General features: G+C 40.4%; 1 protein-coding gene across 7 annotated transcripts in view; it reads left to right on the top strand.

Annotated features, from left to right (window-relative positions):
• The window catches only part of CYRIB (CYFIP related Rac1 interactor B), a 96,822-nt gene that overhangs the window by 68,410 nt on the left and 12,018 nt on the right, over positions 1-16,394 (top strand). For 3 of the 7 annotated variants that reach the window (XM_059867138.1, XM_059867131.1, XM_059867148.1), the window contains exons 4-5: positions 10,326-10,408; positions 11,409-11,491. In XM_059867138.1, coding sequence (XP_059723121.1) covers positions 11,419-11,491 — 73 coding nt within the window. In that variant the 5' untranslated portion in view covers positions 10,326-10,408; positions 11,409-11,418. The remainder of the gene's footprint in view (positions 1-10,325; positions 10,409-11,408; positions 11,492-16,394) is intronic. The other 4 variants (XM_059867116.1, XM_059867099.1, XM_059867122.1 and 1 more) reach the window with 2 other exon arrangements.

The raw sequence follows: 16,394 nt of genomic DNA, 5'->3' as shown, positions 1-16,394 counted from the left end.
TTTGTAAGTCAAGGTGATGTGGTGTCCAGTTCAGCAGAAGCTGGGGTGTCAGACTCCTGATGCTTTCAACTTCTCCAGCTATGCCAAGACAGAGTTAGCTGCCAGATGCTTGACAGCATCATAAACCTTCAGGGAATCCCCAGTGTTCAGTGTTGGGGGGGACTGACAAACCCTACCCAAGCAACATATAACATAAAGAAATGAAAACTGTGGAAAAGTTTGGTTAAGTTTTAAAGAATGGGACAAACTGAACTAGATGTTGCTGTTGAATAAAGTTAACGCCTGAAAAAAAGCTTAATATTCAGTGAAACCTAAGCCTTTGTGTGAGCAGGTGCCTAAGGAATGGTAGGAACAGGGATTCTGTGTATTTGTGGTTCTTCTAGTATGTATTTTCAGCTGGAGTATTTTTCAGAGCCATATGGGATTATTAAAGGTGTTCTTTATGTCTTTGCATTCTGCCTGTGTACCTGGTTTTCCCCAGGAACTGCTGCAAACTTCTTGTGAGACGAGATGGGATGGACCTGTAGAGTTCACAGATGGACCATTGCAGAAAATCATAACTCTGCTTGATATTCTGTGTATTTTCATTGATCTTCATGGATTTCAGGTTGTATGATATCACTGAAGAATAGCAAATGTTTTGCCATATTTCCAGCAGGTGGATGAGACTTAATTGTCTTATAATATCTTAGCCTTACTGTTTACCTTTAGTTTGATTTTCAGTTTATAATAAAATTTGAGATGATGGGAGAAATGGATAAAAAATGATCATATTTGCACAGCTAGAAAAATCTGGACCTGTCAGGTCAGGTAGGGGTTTTTTTTGGGGGGTTTTTTTTTGTTTTTTTTTTGTTTTTTTTTTGGTGTTTTTTTTTTTTAGTTGGGATTTTTTTTAACAGTAAGAAAAACTATCCAGATTCAGTAAAAGTAGTTGGTCGTATGTCTTTTGAGGGGATCTGAAGAAGTAACTGGATGTACCAAAGATGGCTGTAGATCCTGACCTTGAAAGGAATCGCTTTTGAAAGTTCAAATAAATAAACAACCATGTAGAGACCAGTTTTATCCCTCTGCCCTGCCTAATGCCTGTCTGTTTGTTACTGTTTCTGAAAACAGATGGGATGGGAAGGAGCATCATCCTGCTACTCATCCTCTGTTGTACCATCATCATCTTGATGTGCTTCATTAGCCTTCTGTATCTTGCAAACATACTGTGTCTGACTGGTGTCTCAGAAAAAGGAAAGCCCACAGAATAATCAGAAAGCTGTCCTGAAATGTGGAAACCTGCCCTTCCAGCTCCGTGATTTGGAAGGCCATAGGCCTTCCTCTCCTCCTTGGTATTTTAGAGCTGCTGTGTCACTGAACTGAATTCTCAGATGGACAGTCAGTGTAAGGTTCATACACACAAGGTTTGTGGTTTAGCACTATGACATTCCAGTAGAAGTCCCTTGAGATGGAATATGTTAATGGCTATTTATATCCATCAGCTTGATGATGAGATAATTTGCCATGACATCGTTAGTGCAGGATTGCAAGCCAAGGCATTGAAGGGATGCAACATTTTTGGAACTGAACTCAGAGAAAACATTTTACCTGAGTGTTGCAGTGATGTGGGCGCTTGTACTCCTTGTCCTGGTGCATTAGATGGCAGCACTGCCGAGGTTGTGGGATCCTCAGTGCAGCTTCGCCCAGCTCTGATACTGACACGTCTGATAGATGGGAATGCAGCTCCTCTGAAAGAAACCTATTTCCAAACCAAGGAGGCTGGAAGAGGAGTGCTGTTTCTTGTGTGAAATACCAACTGGAAAATGGCACATCAGCTGGACTAGTTAGGAAGTTAGGAACTGAAAACATACCTCTTTTAGCATTTAGATAAAACTTGCAGGTTTGGGTTTGGCCGTTTTGAGCTCTTTTTTATTTTTGGTTGGGGTTTTGCTTTTCTCCTTTATACAGAGGCGATTGGCAGGAGAAGGACTTACCATACAAATTATTGTTTGGTTTGGGTTTTTTTTTTGGAGATGAGTGCTTGACGGTTCTTAAATTATAGGCTGACATCCTGGAAATATGAAACTTTGTTAGTAATGTGGTAGTATAGCACAGTTCTAAAGGCATGCCATCTTTCATAGAGTGAGCAGCTTTTCTCTAAAAGAATAAAAAAAGTGTTAATCTGCCACAGCTCTTACTAAATGGTTTTTTTTTTGTGTGTCCTTATGTACCTGATAAAAGCATTCCCAGTTTACTTTGAGAAAAGGCAGACTCCAGGTCAGTGTTTCTGGGATAATGGCAGTATGAGCGCAGTGTTTGGGCAGTAGGACGCGGCTACCGGGCGCTGGGATCCCGCCGGTCCCGGCCGCCCCGGCGCTGGGATCCCGCCGGTCCCGGCCGCCCCGGCGCTGGGATCCCGCCGGTCCCGGCCGCCCCGGCGCTGGGATCCCGCCGGTCCCGGCCGCCCCGGCGCTGGGATCCCGCCGGTCCCGGCCGCCCCGGCGCTGGGATCCCGCCGGTCCCGGCCGCCCCGGCGCTGGGATCCCGCCGGTCCCGGCCGCCCCGGCGCTGGGATCCCGCCGGCCCGGGCCGCCCCGGCGCTGGGATCCCGCCGGTCCCGCTGCCCCGGCGCTGGGATCCCGCCGGTCCCGCTGCCCCGGCGCTGGGATCCCGCCGGTCCCGCTGCCCCGGCGCTGGGATCCCGCCGGTCCCGCTGCCCCGGCGCTGGGATCCCGCCGGCCCGGGCCGTCCCGGCGCTGGGATCCCGCCGGTCCCGCTGCCCCGGCGCTGGGATCCCGCCGGTCCCGCTGCCCCGGCGCTGGGATCCCGCCGGTCCCGCAGCCCCGGCGCTGGGAGATGCAGCGGTAGCGCGGCGCCCTCTGCTGGGGGAATCGCAGCGCTGCAGGCGGCTCTGCGCATCTCTGGCGCCGGAGGGGAAAGCGGAGTGTGAATTGCCCTCCAGTGGAAATGTCCCTGAACTGAATGAAAAAGGTGCGTTTTCCCGATGGCTGCCATGTAATGGAATTAAAAAGAGCATTTTGCAGAATTAAGTTAAAGCATGTTGGACTTGTGTCCTTTTGAAAAAGGAAAGCGTAATTAATTATTTTTTTAACCCCAGATTCACGCTTGGAAAAACTGTGCAGTTACTTGTTGAAGAGTAAATCAGAGCAGAATTCTGGAGCATAGTCTCTGCCCTATTCAATACCAGTTCTGTTTTAAAAACAAGCGTAATTCTTCCAGACAAATTGGGTTTATTCCCAATAGACTTGTGTGAGCATGCTTAGTTATTTTATTGTAGCCCCTGTCAAATACGTTATTCAGTGTCAGCTGTGCCACTAAAATGTTCCCAAATTAACAAGGCTCTAAGACTACTTCTGAAGAAACTGTGGATTCTTCAGTGCCTTTCCCTTGATTTCCTCTAAGAGGAAAAATGAACTGAATAAACACTTCTCTGACCGTACTTTACAATTCTGGTTTTGAGGAATGTGAGTCTATTCACTAGTCTGTTTTCCCTGGCAGACCTCCATCCTCCTGATATGACAAGTTTTGAATTCAGTTTTGTTCTAAAGGAGACTTTATTGATGATGTGTGATCTCAAAAAAAAATCCCACAAAAAAACCAAAATAACTTCAGCTAAAACAGGTTATTGTATCAAAGTCAGTTTAGCCAAATGAATGGACATCAGAGGCAGCTTCAAACAGCTTTTCAGTAGTCTGAATACTTACTTTTCTGTACAAAAACATTTCTTATCTGACTGTATCATTTGTTTTTCCAATTTTCAGATAAGATGCTAATGATTGAAGCCCCAGTAATTCAGTGATATAGGCTGTTTTAGGGGGTTTGGAGGGGGATTTTTGGCCTGCATGTATTTACCGTTCTTCTGGTTGGTTTGCAGTCCCTGGTTTGTGGCCACTGGGTGTCAGCAGTGCAGAGCCGTGTGCAGGTCTGGGCGTGGGTTTGGACTGGGAGTCTGTCCCAAAAGTGTCTGTAAAAACTGCTGAAATCTTAATGCTTGCTTGAAAAGCTTGTCCATCAATGAAGGAAAAGTGCGTGTTTTGTGCAGAACTGGGGGTGGCTCTGACACTTCACTCATGTGTTTGATTCAGCAGATTTACACAGGGAACACAATTTGAGCTGTTACCTTTAATATTAGTGGTGATACTAGAGCTATGATGAATCCTGAAAATGAAGCCAGCTTATCCAAAATATAGTTTGCTTCAAGCTAATGGCACCAAGCTTCTCCTTCCTAAGTCTAATGGTGATGATGAATGATAGCTACTATTTTTTTTAATATTGACTCTAATTATTTATTTTCTCATATGTATGATATTACTTTGGGATTTTGTATCATGGCAGATCTTTATTGCTTTAAAAAACCACTAAAATCAATAGATGAAATTAGAATGTGTCAGAAGGCATCTCTGCTGCTCAGGCACTATTCAGAAGAGAAATAAATATGCATTAGTCTAGGAAAAACACGTTTGTATCCAGGGAGAAAGTTGAAACAATCAGAAAAGAGGGATTCCTGCAGTGCATTTTACCAGCCTGTTTCCATCTCTGCAGCAGCCTCTAGAATTTCAGGCTGAGGGCAGAAATGTTCTCCCTGGTTGTGAAGCTTTGCTGCTTCCTTGGCAGGGAGAGCCACACAGGCTCCCATAGGCTGCCAGGCTGTGATGCCATGTGTTGCTAAGGGCTGCCTTGCAATCAGCTGATGTGGGCAGGCACCTATCTGCTGCCTCATTTCTTTTGGCTTTTCTCTCTTCTTTTTTTTTTTTTTTTTTTTTTTTTTTCCCTTCCTGTTTATGGCTAGATACTGTTCAGTAAGCCTTGAAGCAGGCTGATAGGATTGTCCTTCTAGAAAAACAGTAAAGGAAGACACTCAGTAAGTTTTTGTTTGTGTAGTAACACTGCAAGTGTTATAACATTCCACCATAATGCTAGACTTCTAATGCTATGCATGTTTTTTACTTACTGTTTTGCCAAAAATATCTCTGAATTGGATGTTTATGCCACACTTACATGACCAAATGAAAATTTAAACTCAAATCCCTGGAACAAAACCTTTGTTGCTTCAATAGATGCGCTTTCCATACAGTGTTGTGCTTAACTACATATGATATTTTCAGGGAGTTTTTCATGCTGCAGTTTTCAGTTTTCATAGTGCAGATTTTAGTATTGGGAATAGCCTATACATACGTGTCCAAAAGGTAAGTTAAAGCAGATTTTCTGCAGGGATCACATACAAGTGTTTTAATCTATTTATTTAACTGTTTTTTAAACTAGTTTGAAAGCATACTAGGCTTGAAATAGAAAAAAAAAAAAAGAAAATATCACTTATGAACACCTTTGTAGTGTTTTACCTGTAATAAGTTCTCCAGTTACTCACCAGTTGCAAGCAACATCTTTGTTAATACAATTTTTCTTCTGGGTGTGAGAGGGGAAATTTCTTTGGTGCTCAGATGAATTTACTTGCACGGAGTATTTCTATTACATTTCCCCTGGGCTTAGCCTGGGGGCTGGGGGGCACTGAAATGTGTTGGGGATGTTTTCCACAGGAAGGGCATGCGTGCAAGGCTTGTTTTGAAAATATGCCTTTGCTTTCCGCTTGTCTGATCAGGACTCTCCACGCAGCATCATACAACCCCATAAGGCTGCAATGGGCCACATCATCCTAATCCAATGTGGCATTCCGTATGTCTTCCTCTGCAAGTAGGTCAAGTTTAAGCCTTGTTCCTGGCTTGTGCTCCCATTTCCCATAACCTGCTCCACGTGGCTCAAGTATTGTGCTGGAGTGCAGAGCATGCCAGCAGGGATTCTGAGCAGCCTCACAGGGACAGTCAGTTTTTGGACAGAAACTAGTGTTTTTGTTCTGCTCTGATCTCGTGATGTTGCTTTTGTGGCAGGAGAAAACTTCAGTGGCTTAAATGTGTGCTTTTACTGAGTCTTAGGCTGTTAGTTTACCTAATGAGTTGCCTCTGGACACTGCACTATAAATTTTTAAAATCAGTAATACCTCTGGGAGAGAAATTGGTTTGCATGTTTTGAAGTGTACTGTATTCTGAATGAGAATACCAAATAAAATTTGATAGAGGTTGATGCTCTGAAGCTGTGGAAAAACAAACAGGTAGTGACCTAAAGTGTACTTTAGGCTGGACATGTGAATATTTTGATGTTAGTGATTGCAATATGCCGAATTTTCTTGGTCAGGATTACAGCTTCAGTGTGCATTTTTTTCCATTTGTGCTGGAAGAGCTGTGGGTGAAAAGGTGATTTAGCACTCACAGAGGTCACCTCCAGTCAGTGCTCTAAATTAGCTATTCAGTTCCGAAACAAACCCCAGCTACAGGACATCAAAATCAACAGTAGGGCTTGCTGATGGCTTTGGTCTTCATACAGGCTTAAGTCTTTCTTGAACTGGAGCTGATTGATGTGGCAGCGTGCTCAAGAAGGGTGCAGTAAGGGCTGGGAGTTGTTCTTCACTAGTCAATGGAAGCTTAGTGTCAGGGCTACCTAACTGGAACCACATCTGACTTTCTAAACTAGTAATTTTACTTACTCAGATAAAGTTTTAGACTTGCAAGGAAACTGTAAGAGAGCTTGGTAAATTAATACTGCCTGGGCATGCCACTATGTGGTTAATTACCAAGGTAATTCACAGAGCTACCAAAATCTTCCTGCTGGTGATGCTTTTACAGGGCATCAAATAGCAGAAGAGATCACTGAAGCTAAATGTTAATAGCTGGATTTGTAGACTGCTTCTCATGCTATGTGTAAATTGTCATAATCTTTAGTCTTAGATTCAGTAGTGCTCTGATCTTTCATGTGTTCAGTTCTTCCATGTGTTTTGAGCCCAGAAAAATTGCAAATGATAGGCCATCTTGAACAAAACAAGAGTCTCTAGTAAATCTTTTTTATATCTATCAGGGGCCTGATGCATCTCTGAGTTAGGTTGCTTTACTCTGGATTGGTCCAGGTATTCTGCTGACACAGCACCTTCTCCGAAAGGTCAAATTTTATTTTCCTCTGAGGAAACACTCTGCAGTGTTCCCTTCAGAGTACAACAGGTCAGCTCTGCCTGCTGCTCACCTATGCCTTCTGAAGGAAAATAATGTATGAAAGTGAAGGGCTGTCTAACCTTAGCTGTGGCATATTGACCTGCTGCTGCTTCCATGAATCTGGGAAGTTCCACAGAGGGCACCATGGCCTTGTTTCTAAAAGGTCATTTCAGAGCTCAAGAAGGGCATGCTTAGCTTTGCCAGAAGAGTAGATTCTGTCTTTTTGGCTCTTGCATTCATTACCTGGAGTGCTAAGCTGAGAGAAAGCACCCTCCAAAAAAGTGCTTGAGAAATTACATCTTCTCAATATCTATCTAAATTGAGTTTTCAAGCTCTTCATAGCTTAAAATCTTTTTGGATTGAAGCTGGGAGAAATGGTCATTTTTACAGTTCTTAAAACACAGGAGATTTTCCAGTATAAGGATGCTTGAGATCCTCAAGTAAATGTTACAGTGCCTCTTGATTCAAGTTTCAGAAATACTGGGTTTGTCCAGTTTCAGCTAGATTTCCATGCACTCCATAAAACCTGAATATACAGTGACTGTTTTGCTGCTAAGAAGGCAAATGTGATTGCACATCTTGTGTGCAAAACTCTGATGTGACTAAAATTTATCAAGATTTTTTCAGTACAATGAACACACAAAGGGAGAAGTTAGTTGGGCACTTCATTATGAAAAGGTGTTCAAGCAGCTTTGTGTTCATGTAAATTGAAATGCAGTCTTACAGCACATCTTATCATCTTGCTGCTGTCATAGTTGAATTAATCTATTATCATCGATTTCTCTCCTTTGCTCAGGGAGGCTCTTCACTGAGCTGTTACCTTTTGATCAATTGCATCTTCTGCTTGAATACTGCATTGACTGTTCCATTGCAGTGCCAAAACTTTTATTATGCTTCTGTCTTTGTTAAACTTAACTCCTGGAAAAGAAACCACATATTCTTCCTGGCAAACTTTTGTGAGGGATGAAGGTATTTGTATTGCAAAACAGAGTCCCCAACTCCCTACTCGTATTAGGAGGTGGTAGGTGCTCAGTGAAACAATCTGTTCTGCCGTGCCTCCGTGCTCTTCTGTGAACTTAGCTTCAAAATATTTCAACCCTATAAGCATGACCCTTCTCTGACCTTCACAAGTAATGTTATCCAATATTTAAGCCATGTGCATGAGCCCGTAAACTCTTTGGAGTCTGGTTAATATAAAAAAAAAAAAGGCAAAACCTACACAGAGGCATTTTTTGAGATATGGAGAATATTTTGTTGTGGGAGGGGATGGTGCAGCTGAAGCACAGCAGTAATTGCAGGTATAGGAGTTCTCTTTAGGCCATTATCACTATTCACTGCCTCGTGTTTGCTGCTTGAAGGTTATGTTGGAATTGAAATATGTAATATGCTGTTTCTGAGATTGAGGTTTGGTTTTTAGATCTGAATCTGTAAACTGGGTTACCATTATGCAGCTTCTACTTCTAGTTTTTTATTGGCCCTGTTGAAAATATTTGTTTAAGAATGCCTCTGTCTGCCCCCCAACAAGAGGAACATTCATAATCTGGAAAACTCTGAAATAAAAGTGGCTTATTCAGTCCTGTGTTACAGAACACGCTTGAGAGATATAGAAAAGTAATTTCTTTGCTTTCTACTGCTGCATGTTTACACAGCATTGGTGCATTTGTAGTTTTAAAAGAGTTTGCCATGCTATGGGATAGAAGGTCCTGGAGAAGAACCATGTTTTAATGGATTAGTTTTTAAGAAGAGTCTCTCTGCTGGACACCCTAATTTAAAAATTCCTTGACTTAATAGGTGCTTCTCACAGGCTGAAAAGTCTGATCTGAATTTCTAGGAAATAAGTTCAAGATATTAGGAAGCAGGTCTTGCATTTCTTTGAGTTTCAAGTTATTAGGAAGCAGGTCTTGCATTTCTTTGAGTTTCAAGGAGAAGGTTGAACATGTGAAAAAAATCAGCACATGGAGTCCCCTGTGGTCACTTGGGTTATACTGAGAGTCACAGTGCTAAAAGTCTAGATTCTTAACAGACATTCTGTAGATGTTGTTAGAGCAAAGACTTGGGTTATTTTCAGCAATTTTGGATTAATTGCCCCTTCCTTCTCAAGCTTTGTTTGTTTGCTGAATCTTGCTGATGCCACAAAATAAATCACATGCTGTTCTTAGTTTGACCAAGAAATCTGTCAACACAGGTTCTGAAAATTTGTTTTGCCAAACAATTTGTTTTTAGTTCACATTGTTTCAGTTTCCTTGACTCCTAATAAAGTAATGATTCTTGGTGTTATGCTATCTTACCTCCAGGTGAACATGATTCTTCAGTAAAAGTAAAAATCAGGAAAAAATAGAGACTATACTTGTTTGTTGATATAGTTATTGATTTTTTAAATATATTTGTGCTTGAATTCAAATGTCAGATTGTTCATGACTTAAATGATTGGAGATGAGGTTTTTGGGTGTGTCTTGCTTGTCTTGCAGCAGCACTCTAATGAGCTCTTGGCCTTTCAGAGCAATGGTTCCTAGGTATATTTTCAGCCTCTGTAAAACATGGGAAAGTTAATGAAAAGGCTGCTTTGTTATGAAATACAGTTTTCATACTCCTACTGCAGGTATTGATTTCTGAAATTTGTGGTAACATTTGAAACTGTTTTGATAATTTATCTGATCTCAAGTAATCTAACAACTCTTTAATTTTTCCTTCCACTTTTCAATTCTTTTAGCTGGGATGTGACAGCAAACATAAGAAGAACTGTTGAAACTTGATTTTTCTCCTGGTTTTGGAAAAGTCTAGTTTTTGTTTTGCTTGTAACTGTGATTTAATGGGAAAACTGTTCATTGGCCACAGATGACTACTACTGAGAGGCTTTCCAAAATCTGTTTTGGATTACAGTGAGGTAGTAAAAAAGTGTTACGATGACACCAGTTCCATTTGAGGTTCCTTTCGTCCTAAGCAAGAATGGGTTTGTCTGGCACTGAGTGCTGCAGTTACACAAAACAACTTCTCAGTCATCGTAGGTCACATGTTCTTTATATGCATTAAATAGGGATGAAAAAGAGCTAGTAATTCACATCTTTATTTCCCTCAAAGATTATAACTTTTCCAGTTTTTCAACAATCACTGCTCTCTAAGAAGAAGGGGCATGGAAATGCACTGTACAGTGCACAGGTTCTGCTCCCCACCAGAAGTGAATCCAGAGTGCAAAATGCAATGGGAGCCCTGTTCCAGTGAGACCCAGGCGTGTGCTTAAAATAGGAAATGGTTATTGGAACTAAATTATTTTGCCATTTTTATTTTTAGGTTTGCTGGCATGGGTAATCTCATTAAGGTGCTAACCAGGGACATAGACCACAATGCAGCACATTTTTTCTTGGATTTTGAAAGTAAGTCTCTCAGCCCTTCACAGCTGCATTTCAAATGGTAACAGTAGGGTTGCTTATACCTGCTGCAGTGAAGGCCAGGGGACTCAATTGCAAAGTTGGAATTGGAAAGAGTTGCATGTGGTTTTTGTGTTTGGTTTTTTTTTTTTTTTTTTTTTTCCCTTCTCCAGTAGTAGCCAAGCCACCATCATGCTGCTGTGTAAATTTTCTTTCCATGTGCTTAGTCATTTTGGGTCTCTGTGGTCAGTGATGTCCATCCATTTGCCTGCAAATCAAGTAATCATGAAATGAGAAATTCTGTCAGTATGCCATAGTAATCTGTGCTGAGCAGTTGTTCACTGTAAGCCTCTCGTACACAAGAGTGAGTGCTAAATCATTCCTGATCCTGCTTTGGTCATTCCTCGTGCAGTTAATGTGTTTTTTTTTACATTCAAAAGTCTGAAGTGAACCTGTCTGAGTTTCACAGGTGTTTTAAGTACCTTGTGTAAAAGGTCTGTCGCATATCTCTGTTATCATTTTCTGCACACTGAAATGATGTATCATGATGTGATTTTCTATGATGGCCTTCTGACACAATTATAAGGGCTGACAAAATTAAAGCTCTTTCCTTCTGCTGTCCCATCAGGTTAAAATCTAGCATGGCTAATGCTTTCAAATCTTGTACTTGGCCCTCAAGGCAGTACTCCTGCTCAGGACACTGGTGCTAGGGTGTACTGGGACAGAACAGTCCCTGGCAAAGGCTTTGGTTGGATTCTGCCCCTTTCCCAAAGGGGCAGCTGTGAGGATATTGGTGACACGGTCACTTCTTCCAGGAAAGCTGCACTGCTGGGGTCACCAGCTGTGCCTCCTCGTGGTGGGGATGTCCCTTCACCCAGCCTGAAGGATGGGTTCGTACCTGATGGAACTCTCTGGTCTTCTTTTCCCACTGCTTCAATCAACTACATTTGGGCTGTTCTTTCTTATAAAAAGAAAAATTTCTTTTCTCTCATTCTTGTCTTGGCAGGTACCTTAACATGGGGAACCTTCTAAAAGTTTTGACATGCACAGACCTTGAGCAGGGGCCAAATTTTTTCCTTGATTTTGAAAGTGAGAAGATGATTTTATATATCTATTACTCTTTGCCTGCAGTAGACTGCATTTGTCTTGTACTAAATGTATGTTTTCATTTTGCCATCCTTCTAACTGCTTTACCTGAGCTATGGATAATTGTTCAGCGAACTTTGGTAGAAAGCAGTAACCTGTTCTAAAATATCCTCAGGTCCTAAAATGTACAATCTTTATTTCAGAAAGGGCTTTCAAATTACATTTGACTGTTGAAACCTGATTTGGTTCTTCTGTTTTAAACCAAAATTCTGCCTATTTTTAATCAAAATGTTAAGAATAGTTGTAATTATATGAAGACTTACTGAAGTTGCAACTGACTTACTCAAATTTGTGAGTTTTGTCCCATGCTCTTTAAAGGAAGAACTGAAAATAAAACCTGATTCTCATCATTCCCAATGTGACTCAATAAAGCTGCATAGACAGGCTGGCTCACAACAGTTATTCATAGCTCCAGCACCATCATGTTAAAGGTTATATGTGAACCTTACTGGATCTGGCACTGAAATTTAACCTCATGCCTTCTTAAAAGGGAGTCTCAACCTGTACAGAGATTAAATTGATTTTGAAAAGAAGAGACATGTAGCTTGTCTGATCAGTGCCAGGTGTTCTAGAAGGTTCACATATGTCAGTATTTCTGCTTTTGGTTTTTGTTGCATGATACAGTATAGCCTAAGAATGGCAGGTAAGTGTTGCTGGCTTCTGCTATGCATGTTTAATTACTTTCTTTTGGGATGTGCTGTTTCTTTAGCCAGCTGTACATCAGCAAGCATAAAATAAGGAGATTAATGTTCAAGTACACTTTGACCATGTAATAGAATGCAATGGAACAGCATAATAAAAAAAACTGATGAAGTATTATGATATGGATAATTTGAGGTGCATTAAATCTTTTTTTCCCTGAATGGTTTTTCAGTTGTTTGATGAATGAGTAGCAGTTTTTTATATTAGTTATAATATGAAAGCAAATGCTTGAAGAAATACGGTTTTGCTTCAGTGACATTTAAAGTTACAACTTCTCTAAGCTCTTACCCCTTGTGTTGATTTTTATCACTTGTCTCTTCTGAATATATTGTTATTGGAAGATGCTAGCCATAAAAAATTAGGGAAGATTATCAAGGCCTGTGTTCAAAAATCAGAAAGAATTAATCTAAGACCAATTCTTATGTATTGTCATATTAGGTAAAATCTAGTGAAGTGGGAGAACTCACGTATGAGGCCATTGGATTTGTGAAGCTCCAGCTTAATCTGCAAATACTCAAAATTTAATTGGAGTAAATGAAATGCACATTAGCTGGATAGAAGAGGCATAGTTCTTAAATAAATTGCAGTAAAAATGCTCTTTTTTTTTTCTTTTTGAATACAGGTTTTTTAGCTATCAGTTTTGTTTTAAAATGCATGTTTTGAGCATGAACAGGATTTGGCATGAGAGTAAGCAGGTTGCTGACATGAAATGCTTTCATATGCAATCAAATTAGGTGACTTATATTATGGCTGAATTGTTAGACTGTTCTTTGTTCATTTTGGACCCTGTTCTGCATTCGTTTCTGCTGCTATACTGTGTATCCATGCTTCTTTCTCCTCTGTTTCAGATAGCTTGCCTTGACAGGATCTTGGCTTTGACACAGCCAAGATCTTTCTTCAAGACTTGGCACTTAATCTTGTGATATTTAATGTTGTGGTTTTGTGTGGAAGGACAAGTAAGCTCTGTATTAAAAACAAATTTGCCAATTCTGTGTTACGCCTGACTCAATAATAGGCTGTTTGAAGTCTTTTGTTCTTAAATCCATGTATGTGAGCAGGCTCCAATGTTTCTTACATAGTACCTTAAAGAACTGAAGCCTAATGTTCATAAAGCTTTGTAGTGCTAGAAACTTCAAATTTTAGACTTCTAACCATTATTATTCCCCCAGATGTTTGTCTTGGTGCTAGATGCTGGTGATTGGTGGGACTGACTTTCAGAATCCGTGTTAAAATATGATGAGCTGTAGGCTTTTCCTTGCTTCTACACTGGTTAAGCTTATGCTTTCTTTGGTCAGTCACCTTACAGGTTTGATAGAAATAGTTCTCTTGAGTATTCTTTTAAAGTCTGTGCAGTACCATTAGAACACAAGCAAAGTGCACAGGTCAATATTGTTTACATAAAACAACCACCTAAAATGTGGGAAACTTACAGCTCAACTTTTACATTGGTGTCTTTACTGACACAGTTGCAAATCTTTTCCAAATTTACTGATTTGAATAGTAGCTAAAATACAGTGTACTTTGAGATGGTGATATCAAGCTAGCGCTGACAGTATCCTGCATTATCTCCAGAGGTCTTGGCCAGGTTTCAGAGGAGCCACAGAGACAGCATTCTCCATAGTAATGCCAACAGAGATGAATAAATTATTTCATCTCCAGCAGTCTGGCATTTTTTTCCCCTTGTTTGTGAGTTTTGTCCCAGACAGTTTCAGATGACTTGATGTGTTCTTCCCTGGGAAAAATCTCAGCTTAAATAGTTTGCTGTGCAGTGTAAACTTTTAACCCCAAATTTCTCTCCCTACTAGTTCTGTAGGCTAGCCAAATATTATTTTAATAGTCACTAAATGTGTGTGTTCCCCGCATGCAATATGTTGTCTCACTCTTGTAGTATTTAGTTCACATAACAGCGTTTGTATATTGTTTCAAGTCTCCTCTTCTGTCTCTAATACATTACTGTGTGAGCATTCTGAACTGTAAGTGTATATTGCATCTAGTGCAGTAACATTCTGATTAAACACAAATTAATTTAGAGATGAACTCCCATTTACTTGCAGAACCTCAGTCTTTTCTTAGTATTGCATTAAAAATAGTAAAATTTCCCTGAATAACCAGGGCTCAGCTGCTGTGGCCACAGTATCAAACCTCAGAACATGTGGGTGAGCTGTGTTGTGCTTACTGGGTTTGTTCTTTCTAAGGAAAGCATTGCTGATAAAGGCACAGCCTTGTTTTAACCTTGTAGCAGGAACTTAAATGGACTGGGGAGAAGGGAAATCCATGAAATTGTCTATCTCCTTCATCCTTCTGTTTGGATGCCTGGCACTGCTGGCTGCTTTTTCTTAGCTGCCAAGAGTAACTCGAGAAGTGTAACTCCTCTCCTGTTCTGTGCACTCCACCTTGGGGAAGAGGAGTTCCACAATTAGTGATTCTCAAGTGAAGGTCCTGTAGCTTGAGCCCTCAGGTTCATACTGAGGGGTGCTATTGCCATAGGATGGGAATGCTGCCTCCATCTTTTCAAGATTGTAACGGTGCTTAGGAAGAGGGACCTCTCCCTCTTTTTTCCCTGTGATGGGCTTTCAGAATACAATGCCCTGACCAGCACTGGGAGTCAAGGCAGTTTTGCTCTGGGTCAGCCAGCATTAGACCCTGAAGATATTTTATATTATGCCTTTTTAACCCTATTCTAATAACATCTTAAATGTTTTGCGAAAGGGTTATAGAATCATTTAAATTTGCTTTTTAAATTTGACTTCTCTTTTAGAGACAGGAGTGGAAATTAGTTGGGACAGATCAGTTTTATGGATGATTTTTATTGGAGAGGACTAGGTTGACCAAAAATGAAATACATACCAAAAGAAATAACTCTGTACCTACTTGATTTTCAAATAGATTGATGTCTATAAGTTTGTAATAATCGAAACAAAAAATAAAAGACCCCACCACTCCAACAAATTAAGTATCAACCATTGATTTAAGTTTCCTGGAACATTTTAAGGAAATGAAATACAGTGGTTGGCTGTTTACATCCTACACTAAGAGAGGTGATGATGTTGTTGATTTGCCTAGCCAGCTGTCCAGTGAAGGCCACTAAATTCATTTGTGGGAGATGATTTTAATTTCTAAACATGGAGGGTCATAGTGCTGCAGCTGTTCTGCTTGTTGGTAGGTTTTGAAATGAGGAGCAGGAATTCTTTTTCGCCATTCTGCTCTGCCCCTCCCAATCTTGAAAAAATAAACTCTCCTTACTACACAGGGTAAAGAAAAAAATGGCATGAAAAATTAAATAGGCAGGAGATGTTCTCAGTGTGAGACAATCCAAGTGACAAGTCTTGATTGTATTATTTAACAGCACAATCTGGAATGCTACAGAGCTTCACGTCTTAGTCTGTATTTCACTGTAACATTTCATGTTCTGCATGAACTGCTGCCAGTCAGCTGGTGCTTCCCTGTCTGCTCTTTTCCCTCATTTTTTGTCTTCATTTCTTACAGCAGTCTTCAGCAGCTTTCAAAATTATGTGACCTTTGTGATGATCTGAAAAGCACTGGCCACTTTTACTCGATGCCTAATCAATGTGGTGCTCTTTTATTTATTTATTTTAAAAGGAGTGACCAGGTTCTGTTTAACCTGCACTAATTCTTGATGTTTCTCAAAATACCAGTTAAACTGTTGCAAGGTCTATATATAGGCATATTTGCTAATAATGCCCACTCTTTATGCATTAAACTATAAAAATAAGAGGTATTATCAAAAATTACAGCAAAATCCTGACAGGCAATATATATGAAATTTATTTACTCCTAATACGAACTTTGTTTTCTCTTATGTTTTTCTAGTGTGTAACACTAAGATACTGTGGGAGTTCTATTTCAGTTGTAAAGATGTACCTAACTTCCATGGAAGTTGTACATATGGATCATGGAAAAAGCACGTCTAAAAAGATGTTTTCCAGACTCTTCAAACAGCACTAAGTCATGAGGATATATTGTCCTTAGATAGTTTCTGTCTGTCCCTATAAAAAAGAATCTATTGTTAATACCCTCATTTTTGGCATTGGAAATAATGGAATAAAATACAGTGATTTTTTTCCATAACCTATTTTACCCATGTTAACAGGGAAGTGAGGTTTTTTTACAAGAGCTTTAGTAA

This window comes from Haemorhous mexicanus, chromosome 1, assembly GCF_027477595.1.
Source record: "Haemorhous mexicanus isolate bHaeMex1 chromosome 1, bHaeMex1.pri, whole genome shotgun sequence".
NCBI classification, from domain to species: domain Eukaryota; kingdom Metazoa; phylum Chordata; class Aves; order Passeriformes; family Fringillidae; genus Haemorhous; species Haemorhous mexicanus.
This window is presented reverse-complemented; position numbering and strand designations above follow the sequence as displayed.